This window comes from Uranotaenia lowii, chromosome 3 (assembly GCF_029784155.1).
Source record: "Uranotaenia lowii strain MFRU-FL chromosome 3, ASM2978415v1, whole genome shotgun sequence".
Taxonomy (NCBI): domain Eukaryota; kingdom Metazoa; phylum Arthropoda; class Insecta; order Diptera; family Culicidae; genus Uranotaenia; species Uranotaenia lowii.
This window is the reverse complement of record NC_073693.1, coordinates 88,457,093-88,476,984: the sequence shown is the minus strand read 5'-3', so window position 1 is coordinate 88,476,984 and position 19,892 is coordinate 88,457,093. Positions and strand designations below refer to the sequence as shown.

Genomic DNA, 19,892 nt, shown 5'->3' with positions numbered 1-19,892 from the left:
AGACAGACAGACAGACAGACAGACAGACAGACAGACAGACAGACAGACAGACAGACAGACAGACAGACAGACAGACAGACAGACAGACAGACAGACAGACAGACAGACAGACAGACAGACAGACAGACAGACAGACAGACAGACAGACAGACAGACAGACAGACAGACAGACAGACAGACAGACAGACAGACAGACAAGACAGAAATTCCTTTTTATATATACATATAGATTTAGATAATCTTTAATTTAACCTGAAATGTAACAAAAAAAATGAAAAAGTGTTTATCGTTGTTGTTGAAAATCATGTGGTTCATTTTATCAAAGCTTTTATTTTGAATGGCAACATTGAATTCAAGTTGGCTTAACCCTTTCCTTCCCACGAGGGTTTTCACGTTTTAAAAATAGAAATACACCAAGGTTTTTTTTACTAGGTTTTTTTACGCGGTTTTTTTTACACGGTTTTTTTTACACGGCTTTTTTTACACGGTTTTCGGGAATTAACACGGTTTTTTACACGGATATCGCGAATTAACACGGTTTTTGAGAGAAAATATTCAAAGGAAAACACTTAGAATCTTTTTGAAGTTGGGAAAATCTTAGCTCTGAGGCTAAGAACATGATACAAGAGACCTGAGACCTGGGACCTGAGACTTGAGACCTGAGACATGAGACCTCAGACAAGAGACATGAAACATTAGAAATTAGACATGAGACCTGAGACCTAAGACCTAAAACCTGCAACCTGAGACAAGGGATATTAGACTTGAGACCTCAGCATGAGACATGAGATTTAGGACGTGAGACCTGAGGTATGAGACAAGAACCATGAAACATGAGACTTTAGACCTGAGGCATGAGACATGAGGCATGAGACATAAGACATGAGACCTGAGGCATGAGACAAGAGCCATGAAACATGAGACCTCAGACATGAGACTTTGGACCTGAAACCGGAGACAAGCTACTAGTATTAGTACCGCGAAAAATTAGTTTAGCTCCGATTTCAACTTTCGACCGGTCAAGTGAAATTGTTTGAATTGTAGGTGACGAAAAAAAGTGTCGCGACTTCGCTAGTACAAGCTACTAGGGTTAGTACCGCGAGAAATTAGTTTAGCTCCGATTTCAAATTTCGACCAGTCAAGTGAAAGAGTTTGACTTGTAGGTGTTGAAATCGGTACTAACACTAGTAGCTTGCACTAGCGATCTCGCGACACTATTTTTCGTCATCTACAAGTCAAACCCTTTCACTTGACCGGTCGAAAGTTGAAATCGGAGCTTAACTAATTTCTGCGGTATTAACACTAGTAGCTTGTACTAACGAACTCGCGAGACTATTTTTCGTCACCTACAAGTCAAACCCTTTCACTTGACCGGTCGGAAGTTGAAATCGGAGCTAAATTGATTTCTCGCGGTACTAACACTAGTAGCTTGTACTAGCGATCTCGCGAGACTATTTTTCATCATCTACTAGTCAAACCCTCTCACTAGAGGGGTCGCAAGTTGAAATCGGAGCTAAACTAATTTTTCGCGATAATAACACTAGTAGCTTGTCTCAGGTCTAAAGTCTCATGTCTCAGGTCTAATCTTTCATGGCTCTTGTCTCATGCCTCAGGTCTCATATCTTATGTGTCATGTCTCAGGTCTCAGGTCTAAGGTCTCATGTCTCAGGTCTCATTTCTAATGTATCATGTCTCTTGTCTCAGGTCTCATGTCTCATGCCTCATGTCTCATGTCTCAGGTCTCAGGTGTCATGTCTTAAGTCTCAGTCAGGTCTCATGTCTCAGGTCTCAGGTCTCGTGTTTTATGTCTTAGGTTTCTAGTCTCAGGTTTCAGGTCTAATGTCCCATGTCTTTGGTCTCATTCTTCAGGTCTCAGATCTCAGGTCCTAGGAGTCAGGTCTCAGGTCTCATGTCTCTAGTCTACATTCTCAGGTCTCAGGTCTCAGGTCTTAAGTGTCAGAACTTCAGAGCAGCAGAATTTGAACGGTCGTTTTTTGCACGGTTTTCTGGAATTAGCACGGGTTTTTTTTACACGGTTTTCGGGAACGAACGCGGTTTTTTTTGCACGGTTTTTTTTTACGCGGTACGTATATCAGTGTAAAAAAAACCTTACTATATTGATTTACAGCTAAAGTCTATAACAAAAGATGTATAATTTAAGCCTACTTTAATTATCCATTTGATAAATTTGGGTTTTGAGGTGGACTCCATTGGGAAGATAACAACACATAGGGTGCAAATGAAAAGTGAAAATAATTGCAAAAAAACATGGAATTTCATCACTTCATTGATCAAAAACTAAAACGATCCTATTTGATAAAAAACTTCTTTGGTATACGCATCTCTCGAAAGTCTATTTATTGAAATATTTGAAATATTCATTTTTGCCTTCAAGAAGATTGTCGAAAAATGCGAGTCTCTACGAGGCCCAAAAAATAAAACTAGTTGTGTCAGAAAAGTTAATAAGCAACTTATAAATCCCTCGAAAAAGAATAATATGTCAAAAATAATTTTGAAAACATTTAAAAAAATTCTGGAATATTTTTTAACTTGAACCAAAGTTTAAATTTTGAAAACTTATCCATGTTTACCTATTTTTCAGAAAAGTAAATAAAATTACAGCCAAGTTTAAGTACCTTCTATATATTTTATGATGAAATCTTGGTTATTTTCAAAAAGGCTTTAATGGTGAAAGTTTTTGATACCTACTTGTGCTATCGGATAAAATTTTACATCAAACAATGCTAACAGCACCTAACAGCTTCCTTTTGATAATTCTTGTTGTGTCTACTTATACTATGAAATAAAAACTTCTGAAATCATAATCAGCATCATAAAGTCTGCTTCATTTAATATTGGAACAAATTCTTTTGCTCATTGTGGCGCTCCTAGTGGACGGATTTGGAAACTTTTTTCACCCACGTGTCGGGAAATTCATTACCTTTCACCATGTATTTATGGCCTGCCTTCGACCAGACCGAACTGAGCGCCATTAGAAAATTTGAAAACAACAGAAACTATTTCTCCAGTTATTCATATCCTTGATCGCAAAACCGAATACGAATGATTAAAATGAATTCCTTGAATTATAAACTATTGATTCTAGCTCATAAACATCAAAGGTTTTGTTTCTAGATGAAAATATTTGCACATGAAGTTCAAGTGTCTTGAAAAAATGCTGATGGCGTTCAGTTCGGTCTGGTCGAATCCCGACCTTATGTCATAACACCAAACGATAGCATTTTGTAAACAACCGCCATGGAAGCCGAACGGAGAGATCAAATTGTGCACAGTTTTCTTGAAAATCCATTGTTGTCGGCATCGAAGCTAGCTAAACAGCTTAAAATGCCCAGAAATACCGTATGGCGTGTTATCAAGCAGTACAAGGAAACATTGACAACGGCTCGGAAGCCGCATTCGAAGCGTCGGAGTGGAACTGTCGACCGGAAACTGCGTTGGAAAGTCATCAAGGCCGTCAAGAGGAATCCCAATCTTTCAGACCGCGATTTGGCCAATAAGTTCCAGGCCGCTCACAGTACGGTGCGACGAATTCGTCTCCGGGAAGGAATAAGGTCATTCCGAGCCAGCAAACAGTCAAATCGGATGCTGAAGCAGAACAATGTGGCCAGAATCCGTGCTCGAAAGCTGTACGACCAAGTGCTGACCAAGTTCGACGGATGTATTCTGATGGACGATGAGACCTACGTGAAGGCGGACTTTGGGCAAATCCCAGGTCAAAAATTTTATTTGGCGACGGCTCGGGGGATGTACCTGCAAAATTTAAGTTCGTGTTTGCGGATAAATTCGCCCGCAAGTACATGATTTGGCAGGGGATATGCAGTTGTGGACAGAAAACCAAAGTCTTTCTCACTGACAAGACAATGACATTAGAAGTCTACAAAAAAGAGTGCCTACAGAAACGGATTCTGCCGTTTATTCGTGCCCACGACCGTCCAGTAATGTTTTGGCCGGACCTCGCAAGCTGCCATTACAGCAAAACGGTTATGGAATGGTACGCAACGAACGGGGTCAGCGTAATACCGAAGGACCTCAACCCCCCAAACTGCCCCCAGTTCCGGCCGATAGAAAAATACTGGGCAATCACGAAGCGGAGGCTTAAGGCAAAGGGAAAACTTGTTAGGAACATGACTCAAATGAAGAACTGGTGGAATCAAATCGCCAAAACGGTGGACGAAAAGGGTGTGCGCCGCCTAATGTGCCGTATTACGGGAAAAGTACGAGAATTTCTTCGAAACAGCAATGAATAATTTTTTTAATATTTTTTTATGAAAGAGTGAAGAAAATGCTACATTTGTATGAAAAACAAATTATGAATTCGTTAATAAATGACTGAACTACACGCAATTGTTTGTGTTCCAATATTAAATGAAGCAGACTTTAACTGATCAGAAATAAATAATAAATAATGATGCCAAATTTTAGAACAGTCAACGGCACATAATGCTCTCAATTTGCTGTTGACATCTAATTTAGGTCTCAATTTGCTATTGATGTTGGAATGAAAGTATTTGTGATTTACTTCCAAGAGATTTGAAGGAGGAAAAACGTCAATTTCGTATTTTGTTCGAGGTCTAGGGAAATCCGCCGGATTTGGGAATAAAGGTTATTCCGCTTTGTCAAGCAGCCCATACGACCTATTGAAAACTGACTGAAACTTAGTCATTTTTTCTCAGCTTTGTTTTGAAAGTTCTCTTTGGAGTATCTGGTGGCCCAGCCAAAAAAAACAAAAATTGGTTCAAACAGGGTGTTGGGATTTTTACATAAGATTCGTGGGCAAGCTTGTACGTCTGTTCTCTGTGGTTAAACTTGACAAATTTTAATCATATCCCTCTATTCTAAAGGCCTTAAAATACTTAAAACCAGTCCCGGTGTTGTTCATTTGGCTATGACATTCAAACAAAAAAAAAATTATAAATCATGAATATTTATGTCTCGCGTGCGAAAAACTTATAAAACAAAAATTAACATTATTCAAAATCATTCTACTGCTTATGATTTTTGTGTGTTTATTTCCCACAAGCCAAAATTATAAACTGCTAAAAATGCTTTCTCAACATCTATTTCCGATAAAAGACGAGTGTTTGAGTTTTAAAAAATGTTGGCATTTCTTTATTTCTTATCACTCTCTCTCTAGATTGTTTTTTTTTTTTCATTTATCTCACTTATCCACTTTCTCCTTAACGGGTATCAAATTATACTTATCAGAAAATTTATATCGTACTATTTAATATGTTACCAGTTCAGAAGCAATAATAATGTAGGTACTTTATCTTAAATGGGTGAAGAATATTCGAATGAAAATGATAGGTGTGGGGGATCCGGGAAAAGCGAAATTCTTAATTATACACATTTCAGCACAACTAGCGTACCATGGATCGGGATTCCCGGGAAAGGGAAGCATGTTTCAAGAGACTGTTTCAAATTATTCACATATCTGTTGATTGTTTATGAATTCATAAATGATGTTAGATGAGACAAATTTAGCGTGGTGGATATGATGGTTGAATTTCTGATGATTCGATGAACGAATGGATGATTCCCGATGAATTTAGGATACGTATGAAGAAACAATTCACAATATAGAACTTACCACTAAACGATTGTATTCAAGTTGTCAGCGGGAAACCCAAAGTTTGTATTTTTGTTGCTGTTGTTGGTATTTTAATTATTATTTTAAGTAAATAAATGGTATACTAAAGTTTTACTGTAGTGTTATCTGCGTTTGTGTTTTGCACACCAAAAAATAAAAATAAAATTACTATTAAAATGGGATGAACTATAAACATGTACAAAATAAAAGAAATCTTTGACATTGTTGATTTTGTTGTTGTTAAATAAAAATCAGTATTTCTATTTGTTTCTTGGAAATAAATAGTATGTAATGGATGTAGAAAGATTGTTTGCCATCGGCTACGCTTTTGTTTTCTCGAAAGTCTCATTTCTATGATGTATTGGTGTGTAAGCGAATGTGAATATTTGTCTCATTTGTTCAGACGTAGATGTGCTTAGGATCTTGTAGTCACGTGATTCAATCGAGTTTATTTACTCAACACTAATTGCATATTTTTTGTTGCATGTTTAGTTGTTTTGTGTGTATTTTTTTATGCTTTTACCCTACTTAGTGTCAAATGGAAAACCTCCACACGGATGCGTGTGTTAGAAACAATAATCTCAATGTATGTTTGTATTTTACGCGATGAAAAACTCTCAAGGAAAAATTAAATTCATCATGTCACTGATCGTGGTCTATAGTTAAGATTGCGTATGTCATCCTAAGAGCAAGTAAAATAACATTCCGTTATTGAATTAGTCGTTGGAAAAACAGGAAAGGTTGAAGAAAAGCAAAATTTTACAATTGCAATGAATTGTTAGTAGTAGGTGAATGTTCACAATGTACTCTGATGTTAACTAATATTGTTCATAGTTCAATTGGTAAAATATGTCCTTACGAAAGTTATGGAATTGAAGAAAACAAATTCTGACTTATGTCTAGTGCTAGTATATAGTAGAACAGTATACTAAAGTTCTTTCAAGTATGTGCTGATGCAGTACCGAGGTTGGTAGCTGTGTCAACTGTCCATCTCAAATAAAAATCGTCCATAGCCAAATCTCGCAAAGTACCCTATTGTGTGTGTACGTCTCCGATAACGTGTGATTCCTGCTGAGTCGTCACGTTTCACACCTGCCAAATGCTTTCGCCACCTGCCTCTCTCGTTCTCAGTAAATTTCCGTTACGTTTTTTTAAATATCTGGTTCAACTTCAGTGTGTCCTTCTCTGGTTGCTCCAGTCTGGTCGGGTTAAGTCCCGAGTCGTCCGGAAAGGTCCAGCAAAGTCCGGGAATGTTGTCTTTAGACGAGTGATTTTTTGGTGGTTCTCTTCTGGGTACTTGGAACGTAGTTGTTAGATCTGTTCTTGGGTCCTTTTCGATTTAACACAATCAGAGTTTTACGAAACGGTAGCAGGGAAATCTTCCGTTTCAAGGATTGTTTTTTTTTTCAGTAGTGTCCAGTTAAATTTTCAATATGATTCGTACTTTCCTCCGTACGTCAGTAAAATACGTTTCGTATCGTTCTGATGAGATGATGCGCAAAGTCTGTGGTTTTGGTTTGGGTTCGTTGGTCCAAGCGGTCATTCTCTGCAAGTTTTGCGTTAGTATTTTATCTTTGTTTGTAATGATCTTGGGGTACTGGGCTAGGTACGAAATGGACATATTGATTCTGAGAGTTTTTCAATGTGGTAGGGTTTGTTCGGTCGTCTGAAGCGTAAAGTAGTATAGTAGTAGTTCTGCAAAAATAAAATGGTTAATTCGTGGTTTGTTAGGATAAGAAATATAACTGTGAAAAGGTACAAAATAAAATGAATGAATAAACACAAAATAAACTTTAATATGTGGCACATTGGTGGCAGTGTAATCAGTTGATTAGAATATTTAGTCAACATTTAACAGATATGACCAAAGATTTATGAGGTTTTGCAGTAGTTTTTCGGAGACGATCATAATAATTGAGTATTCCAAGGGACACTATCGTTTTGAAGAGAATCCCTAAAACACTGGACTACGAGCACTACTGTTTACCGCCTTAAAAGTTCTTGTCATTCAGTGTCATAATATGATCTAAACACTTGTAAGCGAAATATGGAAATAAATTCCGAAAGTTCTTATCACGCACAATATAAACAATATAAAACAATTAGCAATTTTTTTTTTGCATTTACATCCCATGTTCTGACTCAGAACTTCTGAGAGCCCATTTATCTTTAAATAGCACGTACAAGTGAAAAACCTAAGTTGAAGACTGATTTCTGCTGTCGAGGAAAGATAGATTCATTATGACAATCTACGTAGCAAAATTTTGTGTATCCCCGGTCTTTGCTCATCTTCGTAAGTATTACATGTAGGTGGAAGCAGAATAAGAGGAAAAACAGAACAGCTTAATTTTAATGAAAAGATCTCTTGAAAACTCGTACAGACCAAATTGACGAGAAAAATGTGCACCCTTAATTTAAAGCATGTTGTCAAAGTAACCAAAAAGCTGAAACATTTTTTGAGCAGGTATCGAAATTTCAAGAATTAGCTTTTTATGGGATGAATGGACCCAACAGCTTCAAAATCTCAAGATAAATAATAACAGTTTTTTTTTTTTTTTTTTTTTTTGTTTATGGGTTTATGAGCGCCTGGCTGACCCGGAAAGGAAAAACAGAACGGGGGACAGAAGAGGAAAATTTTAAATGAGAGTAGAATAGCTTAGAAAAGGATAGCGGCAACAGAGCCCGAGGGTTCTGAAGCACCAGTTTAGGGAAGCGTTAAGATAGTGCTCGACGGACTAGGACGGTTGGTGGGCCCCATATGAACTTCGAGTTAACCCAACCTTCAATTCAATCGAGCAATAGCAGTATGGTATCAAATAATATGGTATCATATGCTAACGCCTCGATATCGTTGTTAGAAGGGTTCACTATCTTACCGTAGTTGAATTTTCCCTACCTGTCATCTACCTTACTCGTTTCCATAAATTTGGATTCTTCCTAGTTTGATTTAGAAATTATTATAGATTTGCTAAGTAAAAGATATATTCAAGTGATTGATTCTACGCGACTACACGGTTATTCAATAACTCAATTAGGATATCATAAAAACAGAATCTAGAAAAGGTGTCTCTTTAACTCATCAACAATGAACTGTAAGCCTAAATAGCAATAGCTTTATTGTTATCGTCAACTTATCAACGGAACAGGAAAATAACAGTGCTGTTCTTTAAAACCTTATCATGAATTGTGGTCAACTTCTCAAACAAACTTTAATACTCAATCTACACGATAGGGGTTCAATTCAAATAAACCGTGTGCCTGTTTTTAAATGCCCGAAATGAAAGATCTGAACTATCTACTCATTCTTGCTTATCGAAATCATATTTTCTATTTTAAACTTCGATTTATGAATTTCAATCCTAACCGAAAAATGTATAGATCTACCAAAAGTAAATAAATAAATAAAAACAAATGTCGAAAGTGTATTACAAACTGAAATATCATATTTGTCAAAACAGCATTACCATCCAATGAGCCCCTAGTTCTTGTAAAATGCTTGATTTAAGAATAAGCCAACGAAATTCATAAACCGCAAATGCACACTTTCTAGAGCATTGGGGAGGCGAATACCATTACCTATACCTAACCTAGCAATACTTGAAACATCCTAATTCTATGAAACTAAACTAGCTAACTACCTTACCAAACAAATTATGCCCTATTGAAAAGTATCACTTTATGACGGCAAAATGTGATATTTTCACTACAAAATTTTCCCATTGTTCAACGGAAGGGAGGGCAAGTGTTTCAACTCCCATTCATCTTACCAGCATGGATCATGAAAAATTGGGACACCACTGAACCTACCGCTAATTTAATGAAAATAAAGGTGTCCATCACGCCTTCTAATTTGAGTCATATTATGATCCATGCTTGACAAGATGTGTGCAACGACCCTCTCAGGACAATGATAGTAAACCATCATTATCACAAGCATGCACACCGCCGCCGTGACCCATGGGAACCCAGGGTACGGAGCTTCAAAATCTCAAGATAAATAATAACAGTTTTGTTAACAAATTTACAGAAAATAGATTCAACTTTTTAAAACCCTGGCTTTTCTGGCAAAAAAAAATCGCTTCTTGGTTTGTGATTAAAAACTTTTACACAGCAGAAACCGTATGGATGATGAAAACTTGATTTAATCTTTGAAATACAAGCCCTGTCTAAGGACCGGTTTGGCACTTGTGTTCCATTCGTTCAATTTTTTTTCAAGGTCCTGTTTGTTAGGCCCGTAGTTTCATATATTCATCTATTAAGAGCAAAAAAAAACAAAAGAACAAACTGTTTTTTTAGACTGCCAAAATAGTTTTTTGGAACTTAATTTTTATGACTGGTTTCGAACCTTCTTTTTTCCGATTGACACACCATTTGTCGAACACCTGTTATCATTGCGTTATGTTGTTGAAAATAAATTGAAATATTTGATTTTAGCAAACCCTTTCCTAAGATGAAGCAGGGTTATACAGGGTTGAAAATTGCGGTTTTATATTTGTTCTCCGAATAAATTTCACCCCAGCAGTTTTCTGTAGTATCAAAAGCATGAGTTTTAACAAACTCTACTTTTTGATATGTAGATTGATCGAAATTGTAATTACAGCGGACCATTTTCCCCTGTATCAATTTAGAAACAATACCGATGTGATCAAATCTATGAACGAAATCAAGATCACTGACAACTCTTCAATACTCTGACAACAGCTTTCTAAAAGCAGAGTTTTCCTTGCAGCTTCGCTCCGGAACCTATAAATACCAGAAAAAAAATCACCGGCAAGGGGCCAGTGATGATGATTGGTAAATTTCAAGTACAAATTACCTGGTCCTTCGAGTCGAGTCCGAAGATCTCTCGCACAGCATCGGGTTGTTTTCCATCCGAATGGAAAACACAGGAACTACTACTCCAATATTCAACATGCAAGAAAATGTTTACTCATTGTCCATGCGCTCGTCATGGCGCATGCGCTTCCGGCGGTCGTTGTTTGGGTCCTCGGCTTCCAACACCTGTGCATCATAGAAGAAAATAAAGGTTATATATTTTCGATTTTTCCTCCTTTAAACAAAAATTCACCTTCAATCGAATGTTCATAACTTCGGCTCCATGCAAAATTTCCATCGCTTTCTTAGCGCTTTTCTCGCTCGCAAACTTAGCGTATCCGTAGGTTTTGTTTGGCAACAGGAACACATCAATCAGATCCCCGAAGCGGCAGAAAGTTTGCTTCAGAATGTTGGCGGGTAACGCCTTCGGCAGGCATACAATGAAACAACGTGCCGCTACGGCTGCATTCGGGTTGGCCATCGGCTGCGGCGCTGGGAGTGGAACGGTGCACATGCTGTTGTCCGATGAGTTTTTGCCTGCTGGTCGATCAAATTTTGTTCAGGGTTATGTTTATGTTAAAATTCTAAGAAGATCAAAATTACCTGTTCCGTTATTGAAAGGGTCGTTATTTTGTGGCAACACACCCACGGTTTCGTGGCCCAGACGAATGATGAGCCTCTCTCCCGGAGGATACTCCAAACCGTGTATCTTGTCGCGAGCATACAAGGCTGACTGTGCGTTGTTGTAAACTACCGTTGCTGTAGCGTTTCGTGTATCTTAAAATAATGAAAAAAAGCGTGAAAATAACACTATAGAAATCGAACTTTTACCAAGTTACTCACTGTAATCATTGTTGATCTGACAGTAGTCCAATCCCGGAATAATGTCGAACAGTCGCCACAACTGATCCTGGTTCAACGAGGGGCTGCACAAGACGGTCAAAGTTGTATCGTTGGGATTCACGGGTTGACTGGAATAACCGCTGCTGTTGAAGCCAAAATTCACCCCACCGCGATCACTAAGGCCCGGTCCCCGGCGATCTCCCATGGATCCAAAGCCCATCGAAGGTCCCGTAACCGGTCCCTGGCCACCACGTCTATCGTCCTGGAACCCATTGGAGCCACTGCCGCCAGCACCGAATCCACCGAAGTTCTCACTCGAGGAAACGGAAGCATTCCGTGGTGGCTTCGGTTCCGCGAAAACGGCCTTATACTTGGCATCGCAACCCTCGAAGGCGCGGGCTGCGTGAGTGAACCGGGCGAATTTGACGTACGCGAACCCCTTGCCCTCCTTGGTCACCTTGTCCCGGATGATGGTCACATTTTCGATGGAACCGTACTCTCCGAATTCGTCGCGCAGCGATTCTTCGGACATCTCCTTCGGGATGAGCACGAACAGCCGCAGGTACTTCTCCTCTTCGTTTTCGGTCTGCTTCCGGGAACCCTGCTGCCGGTTGGCTGCTACCAGGACCTAGCAAATAAGCGATATTTTTTGAACAATGTTTGATAACTTTGATTTGGTGAAAATAACATTATTCAAGTAGGTACCGCCTGAGTCAGGTAACCTGACTAAATTAATATAAATAAAATGGTATGTATACTTCGTTTGATGCTACTACGAATGTGTATAAGTTAGGATTCAGGAACCAAAACCGTGAAATCAACATTTTTTATCTATCAAATGACAGCATAGACAGATGCTCTTAACTGCTGGCGAATTTTGCTCTTGTCTACACCTTGTGCAATCAAAAACACAATATCTACATGAAGAATGTTATTAGGAATAACGTCGTTCAGTGATTGCATGGCCCCTTGTGCTATTATTATTTTATTATAAATCAACAGATCACATATTGATCCAAATGAAATACTAATGGCGTAATTTTTTTTTTTTTTTTCATTCCGGATTTGGCTCTGGAACCGTCCGAATAAAAAAACGACTTTCGGGTTTCGAGTTATTCCATACGTACACAGTAAACAAAAATTACCGAGTTCGGTAATTTTTTTACCGAAATCCTAACATGTGTAAATCGTTAAACTGTTCGGTAATTTTTTCGGTAAAAAACAAACGAACATCGCTAAATGAAGAATCGATTTACCGATGTTCGTTTATTTTTTACCGAAAATACTACCGAACAGTTTAACGATTTACACATGTTAGGATTTCGGTAAAAAAATTACCGAACTCGGTAATTTTCGTTTACTGTGTAGGTGTGCGTGAGAACGAGCGAAATGTTTACATGCAGCTGTCATTTTATTCTCCCTTCTGGATTTCTTCATTCGGTTCTTCAAATCCGGATTGCCTTTTTTCGTGTCCGGATTGCACTGGACAGCAGATAGTACGATTTTGCTTGGCTGAGAGGTTCAAAATCGCGGAAATAATCATTTTCCCGTTTATTATTTCAACTGTTTTGCTTTCAGCCAAAAACAGCTGTTTAATGTTTTGACAACAACGTTGAGAACTGACTTTCTTCTCAGGGCGACTCCGTCCGTTCTTCGAGCGAACCTTGGTTGCCTCTACACGCTCATTTTCTTATAACCATTTATAGTTCTTAAATAACCATTTTATGATGTTTACTTCAAAATCGCCAATATGGTTATTTTTCAATAATTTTTCTAGCAAGAATTTTAACCATTTTGGTAGTTTTCGAGTATAAACCATAAAATGGTTGAATAATTTGATATCGCCATTTTGAAAGCAGTTCAAACTGCAGCCGGACGCCCAAGCAAATTTTTTCTTCCGCGGAACAGCATCTAGTTTCCTGAAAAATCGGTGCTGGAAATCGTACAAACTTCAGATTTGTCGAAGATGGAGAAAGGTAAGTGATTTATTCCAATTATTTGTCGATCCCATCATGAACAAAGAAAAATTTCAGGGTGCCGTTTGAATGATGCCGATTCGATTCCGTTTGATAAACCAACAACATTCAATAGGACGAGGACTCACTCACCGGTCCATCGTTACCAGCCACTGCTAATGGAATACAGGAATTGTTTTTCACACCGCCCGGAAGGAGCTGGAGCACCACCCGGAAGGAGGCCAAAATGTTTGAAAAACATCACCAGCGAGTCAAAGATTATTAGCCAGACCCGCCTCCTCCACCCTCACCCCGTTAAAGATAGCAAACTAGGGATAATGGTATTGGCCATCCCGCAAAAGCTCGCTTTCTTATCAGGTTTCGGTAGCGCTCGTGGGGGAATTTTACTCCTGCTACCAGGTTATTCGGCTGCTGTTGGCGTTTACCTAAAGCTATAAGGTGGCAGTCATAATATACAAACAGGCTTTCAAATTACTATAATGGGGCATAGTTTATAAGTTTTAAGTACAAAAACAATAAAATTAATGTTCTGATAACTCTTATTTTATTAATTCCTTCAACAATTGTAATCTCATCGCACAAAACAGCCCTTACGGCTGAAAAATAACCATTTTTGAATTTCTACGGTAATCTCCCATGCGGTTAAAAAACAACCATATTTCTACTTCTCCCCGAAAAGTCATTTTATGAGTTCTCATGGAGAACTCATAAAATGACATTTCCCGGGAAAAGGTCAAAAATGGTTATTTTTGAATAATAAATGGTTTAATAGTTTCTAGCGTGTAGAGCAATAAATGAGCACGATGACAGCAGTTAGAGCGAACCTAGGTTGCCTCTGGTTTGCCTCCAGGTTAAAAAAAAAAATACGGTATAAAATTAACGACAATGTACATAAAGCGGTAATCTACGTTAGACTTAAAACTCTAAGAATTTTTCTTCGAAACGTAAAAGTCGAAGTACTCTCTCTCCTTAAACAGTTTTACGGATAATGTCGGAGCTCCATTTTCTGACGTTTAAGGAATTGCGAGCAATCCATTGGCAGATACCTCGAAGGTTCTGTTGTCTAGGTAGCAGCACATAATTTTTATTTATAAGTTCGAAAACCGTTTCTCTTAATCGTCTGCAAGAGCATTTCACACATTTGCCATTCTTAAAGGTGCATCGGTTCTTCGCTGCTACCATAACTTCGTATAAGACCTGAGACAAAAGACATACAAAGACTTGAGACCTGAGACAAAAGACTTGACACCTGAGACTTGAGACCTGAGACCCGAGACCTGAGACATATAACTTGAGACTTGAGGCCTGAGACCTGAGACATGAGACTTGAAACATGAGACCTGAGACAAAAGAAGTGAAACTTGAGGCCTGAGATGAGACTTTAGATTTGAGACATCCGACCTGAGATATGAGAACAGAGACATGTCTCAGGTCTCTTATCTCAGGTCTCAGGTCTCAAGTCTCGTGTCTTTTGTTTCAGATCAAGTCTCATGTCTCTTGTCTCACGTATCATATCTCATATCTTATGTCTTAGGTCTCATGTTTCATGTCTCAAGTCTCATGTCTCAGGTCTCAAGTCTCATGCCTCAGGTCCTCATAAGATTCTAAGTGTTTTCCTTCGAAAAAAATTTTTTCTCAAATACCGCGTGAATTCCGAAAACCGTGTAAAAAACTGCGTTAATTCCCGAAAACCGCGTAAAAAAAACGCGCAAAAACCTTACTGTACTGGGAAATGGTCGCTGTCAGATGTGTCTGCAAGAATTTGTCAGGTAAACACATGTTGGTTAAGTCAATGAGCAGATGAAAAGATCTGCTGGTTGACATGTGGACTGAAACCTGATCCAAACTAATTCTAGATAACCCCGAAATTTGTCGTAGATGAGGGTTGGAAGACGGAATCTGATGTATTTGGAAGTCTACGAATCCTCAATGCTTATTCAATTCCGTGCTGTTACAAGGGTGCCGAACTAAGAGCTCTAAGGTTTTTTACATTGATTTTTCAGGGTTTTGCCTTTCTTTCAGAAAGGTATAGTTATCGGTCGATTTGGGAGATCATTAATTATGGGTCTTAGATATACCTTTATAGGTACCTATCGAATCAGCTCGACGAGTTCAGACGATGGCAGTGTATTTGTGTGTATTAGTTTGATTTTTTGTAAACTTTGTCCACACTTTTTTATCTATGGGGCTGTTCCCGATCTCCAATAGCTCTGGTTTTGACTGGAATGAAGTGACAATTTACTGCTGCAGTACTTTCAAGTTTTCGGATCCATAAAAAATTATGTTGGTCAAAATGTGATATCTTTCTTCCTTTTTCTATAGGAATTTAACCTAATAATGTCCTTTTTCCTCAGATGATATCTTTTTTTTGGATAGCAATTAGGCTGTAACAAATATCAAATTCTTCTTTTGTAACCCCCCCCCCCCCCCCCCCCCCCCCTCCTACGAAATTTCCAAAAAACCCGAAGGGGGGAATAAATAAAGTTTTAAGTATTTCATCTAAATTTCGAAAAAAAAGTTCAAATATCCGAAAGATTACAAGACTAAAAAACAAATTTTGGAAGATGGAAGTTATTTCACCTCTTGAATTCTTATTTTTATTGAATTTTCCGATAAAAAATTACTTGATTTATAGATTTTGTGCAATGATATAGTATGTAATTTTGTTGCATACAAGCTTTCGTGCAATTTATTCAAATTTATTTGTTTTTCGCATTATTTTTTATTGCCACACACCCCCCCACACACTCGCGATGTTGCAACTCCAAGTAACAAAAGAAGGATTTGAAATTTGTTCCGGCCTTATGTTTTATGATTAACAGCATTACTAGGCTATTTTTGATTTTTTTTTTTTTGTAAAGTTGGTACACTCTTCATATGAACATGCATAAGTATTGTTTAAATGTTATTAATCACAAAAAAAATTTCTACAAAAATTTGGCTATAAACATTGATATTTTCAACTCATATACATTTTAATTGAATTTATGTTTGTATTTGAATAGATAAAAATTAAAGCATTCGATGTTTCTAGAAAAAACTACCCAAAAATGAAAGCAACTCACCTTTATCGGCCGGGAATTGTCCCCAATAGTTTTCCCGTTCATCTCCTCCAGGGCTTGGGCCGCCTCCGAGGTTTTGGAAAACTTGATGTACGCCACCCCCTTGGCGTCACCCGACTGCCGGTCCTTCACGATCCAGATCTCCTCGATGAGCCCGTACTTGCCGAAATGTTCCCGCAGCAGGTCCTCGGTCATCGATTTGCTGCAGATGATAAAGAGCCGGGACATCGGTGGAATGTCGGCCGGGCTTTTTTCATCGTTAAAATTATTTCGGCTCGATCCGCCAGATCTTCGGTCAGCCATGTTGTATTTTTGCTCCATGTCTTCCCTTTTTTCTTTTCGCTTCGCCTTAATGGATGGGAGGCCCTGAACAAGGAAATTTAAAATCGAAAAATCACTACTAACCCATGACTATCCCGATGTTAAAACTAGCACAAAATACTTACCGTAGATGTCTGAACAAAGTGGCACAAGGTTCGGTTACGGAAAACCGGAAATTATCACGAAAATAGCACTAATTTACACGGAACAAACAGACGAAGCAACCATTTGTGACACGAAGGAAGTTGGAAAATGTTTTTTCGCAGCCTGGCTTGTGCAGTGTTGCCAAATTGATTTTTCGGGATCGAAATCGGACGACTGACGGCTGTCAAACTGACATTTTGGCTGCGTCCTGTTTTAACCCTATCAGAAAAATTATCGTCGCAAATAGCACTTTTCGATTCGAATTTTATGACCAACGAATATCGACGAATCGATCGATTTTGACAATTTATTCAGAATTTTGAGAAAAAAAAAAAAAAAAACGTACGAAACAATTATGCAGTTGGGGAATTATTTGAAGCTTTATTATTTTTGTAACTTGCTTTCCGTAGATTGCTAAATGGACGATACCTATAGATGTATATCTATGGTTTTGCAAAAACCATTTCTATTTGAAAACATCAAAACGTAGGTCAAACTTCTGCCTAAGAATGTAAAAGAATTAAGATTTCTCTGTGTTGAGATATCGATTGCATTTAATTTACAACTAGGTCCGTTAGTAGCAAATTTTGACTTATGGCTCCCTTAAGTTTGTTCGATACCTTATGGATTACAAAGTTTTTTTGTTAAATTTGAAAGATTTGCGGTTGGTATCCAAATGATCGTAACATGTCTTCATTTTGTGTGGGAAAAGTAATTTTTGCATATTGAATTAGCAATATTGGAAACAGCAATATTTGAATAATTTTGTGAAAATATTTGGGCTTCCTTTATTTGCTAAAATGTTCTATAGTCAAATATTTCCTCGAGAAACACTAAATTTTTGGTACTACGATACTGAGCCAAGTTAAGGTGTTTGCTTTGCAAATATCCATCTATAATTTCACAATCAGAAACAAAAAATGAATTGAATAATTTTGAACATTTCCCACACGAATTTCCATACAACATTAAATTTCATTGGGCTGAATAAGCGAGTTGTTGAAGTTCATGACTTTAAAACATCCCATAATACACAACTTGCATCGATCTATGGTATATATTTGCAATTATTTTTTTTATTAAATAAATTCTTGACGTTAAAAGTTACAAACGGATAAGATGAAGGCACGTTAATAAAATAAAAAAAGGTATACAAAAGCTTAAATAATTATCAGAATTTATACAAGAAAGTTTTGTGTTGTGCCTTTCATTAGCCTTGATAGTCTAGGCAAAAAAACCTCGAAGATAGGTATTCGTATTTTATTTGATTCATCAACTGTTTCAGTAAAAACGCCTTATGAATTTAATTTTATAAGATAGAAAAAAAATTCTTCAACGAAGCTCTCTTTAAATTTAGTAAATATATCATTAGTGATGTGATTTCCATATAAATTTATTAAAAATATCAACATTGAATTGCAGTCCATTTGAATTCAAAAGAGCTTTATGTTATATATGGTTATTTATGATGAACAACTGAAATTGGGCTTCAAAAAGGTGTTTTTTATGATTGAACAACTGAAACTGTTCTTCATTCAAATTCATTCAGTCAAATTAACAGTTATTAGTAAATCTGTGCTTTTACTAGAATTTTATATTAATTGTGTGATAACTGATATTGATTTTCAACAGATGCCTTAATAATATATTGTAAAATTCTTATTTTGAAAGAAATTATCGTGAATTTATATTTTCGAAAATTTTTGATTTTTTTTCGGTGAGAGATCAAAATTTTAAATAGACTGATAGAAGACTAGAAGAATGACTCAAATGTGTTGAACAGAATGAAGAAAATAAAATTTTTAGATTTAACCTTATAATATAATTTATATGATAAATATTTTTGAAAAAGTATAAACAAAAGGGCTGTCAGCAAAACTATTAAATGTTGAAAATTCAACATTGTGAGATCTTTTATCTCAGCCCTATGCGTCGGTGAATCGGCGCCGGACCCTTAGGTAGGTAGGTAAATACTTATCCAGATTCCTGATCTTCTATCAACTGAAATGAAAAATAAATCTTTGTAGTGAAAGCGAATTTGATTGATAATTATATCCGGATCCATTCCACTTGATCAAAATCAAAACAAAAATCTACATGATCAGAATAATTCTTAAAAATCGTTGTATTCTAATAATTTTAATTTGACTAACGATAGCGAAGCCACAACAACTTTAATAATCATTCAGATTAAACTGGAAACTCTTTAAAGCGGATCCGATTATAATTTTTGAAGTTTCTACCACACTCATGAAAAATCAGGAACTTTCCTGTTTTTGAACCAATTACTGCTTGAATCAAAACAATCTAACATTGTGAAATGCCAAACTGGACCTGTTGGGTGCAACGAATTGCACCATATTATCACACCAAGTTACCATCATTAACTTTTTCCACAATAAAAATCACACATTCGCTGGGGACTGGTTAAGGGTAAAAATTCCATTCCGTTTTGTTTTCTTCCTGAATGGGATTGTGATATCACATAACCTCAAAAACAGTGCCACTTTTCTGATAAACAGAATCGATCCGATTTTCACCGAAAAATCGTCCTTTATTCCGGTCAATTCTTGGACATTCAACTTGATTTACATAGGTTAAATATTGAAGATTTCGTATTCAACTATCGCACAGCAGTTCTCCACTTCCCGGTCCAAGTAATCTTCACCGGAATAGCAGGGCACACTTTCCGGGCGTACTTTGTTGTTACCATCCTTAACCTAAAGCGTTACCGAGCAGACCCGGTAGGACCTCTTCCGATTTTTAGTAGGGCTTCTTGCGGAACGAGCAACCCTCCGTCAGGCGGGCCTTTCCACCGGTCGGCTGGCACAGGATCGTGGTGCAGTTGGAGCAGACGACGACGCTCTGGGCATGGCTGAATACGGTTGTGATCTTGTAGCATCCGGGGCACTTGACGTCCATGAAGTAGGAGTTCGGGTGCGGCACCAGGCGCTTCAGCTTGTGCTTGCGCTTCTCCTCGGCCGGAAGCGGGTGCAGGAAATCCTTGGCGAGCGGCATTCTGGCGAAATTCTAATTATTTCTGGCGTTCACTTCCACTCACAAAACACGTGTTTGTTCCTCGACGGCGGAGGTTGGAAAAGAGCAAGATTTGCGTTTGAC

General features: G+C 37.7%; 3 protein-coding genes across 4 annotated transcripts; 1 reads left to right on the top strand and 2 right to left on the bottom strand.

Annotated features, from left to right (window-relative positions):
- Positions 1-5,101: 5,101 nt before the first annotated feature.
- On the bottom strand, positions 5,102-16,909 carry LOC129755642 (RNA-binding protein 45). Of its 2 annotated transcripts, none has more exons than XM_055752246.1 (7): positions 16,754-16,909; positions 16,311-16,673; positions 11,270-11,897; positions 11,030-11,203; positions 10,680-10,966; positions 10,428-10,612; positions 5,102-7,306 (listed from the first exon to the last, which is right to left on the bottom strand). In XM_055752246.1, exons 2-6 carry the CDS (start codon positions 16,626-16,628, stop codon positions 10,538-10,540), a joined length of 1,482 nt encoding a protein of 493 aa, XP_055608221.1. In that variant the 5' UTR covers positions 16,629-16,673; positions 16,754-16,909; the 3' UTR covers positions 5,102-7,306; positions 10,428-10,537. The 2 variants fall into 2 exon arrangements, with proteins under 2 accessions (XP_055608221.1, XP_055608222.1); XM_055752247.1 differs by having other exon boundaries at positions 10,680-10,963.
- Positions 13,012-13,818, top strand: LOC129755649 (uncharacterized). The gene is made up of 2 exons (XM_055752264.1): positions 13,012-13,245; positions 13,303-13,818. The coding sequence occupies exons 1-2, from the start codon at positions 13,236-13,238 to the stop codon at positions 13,680-13,682; spliced, it is 390 nt and encodes a 129-aa protein (XP_055608239.1). The 5' UTR covers positions 13,012-13,235; the 3' UTR covers positions 13,683-13,818.
- Positions 16,910-19,279: 2,370 nt separating the features above from the next.
- On the bottom strand, positions 19,280-19,892 carry LOC129755652 (40S ribosomal protein S27). Its single transcript, XM_055752268.1, has one exon. The coding sequence runs from the start codon at positions 19,788-19,790 to the stop codon at positions 19,536-19,538; it is 255 nt and encodes an 84-aa protein (XP_055608243.1). The 5' UTR covers positions 19,791-19,892; the 3' UTR covers positions 19,280-19,535.

Coding starts and splice junctions, on each gene's coding strand:
- LOC129755642 (XM_055752246.1), bottom strand. CDS start 16,628: ATGGAGCAAAAATACAACATGGCTGACCGAAGATCTGGCGGATCGAGC. Junction 10,967..11,029: donor CCCTTTCAATAACGGAACAG/GTAATTTTGATC, acceptor TTGATCGACCAG/CAGGCAAAAACTCATCGGAC. Junction 10,613..10,679: donor TTATGAACATTCGATTGAAG/GTGAATTTTTGT, acceptor TATGATGCACAG/GTGTTGGAAGCCGAGGACCC.
- LOC129755652 (XM_055752268.1), bottom strand. CDS start 19,790: ATGCCGCTCGCCAAGGATTTCCTGCACCCGCTTCCGGCCGAGGAGAAG.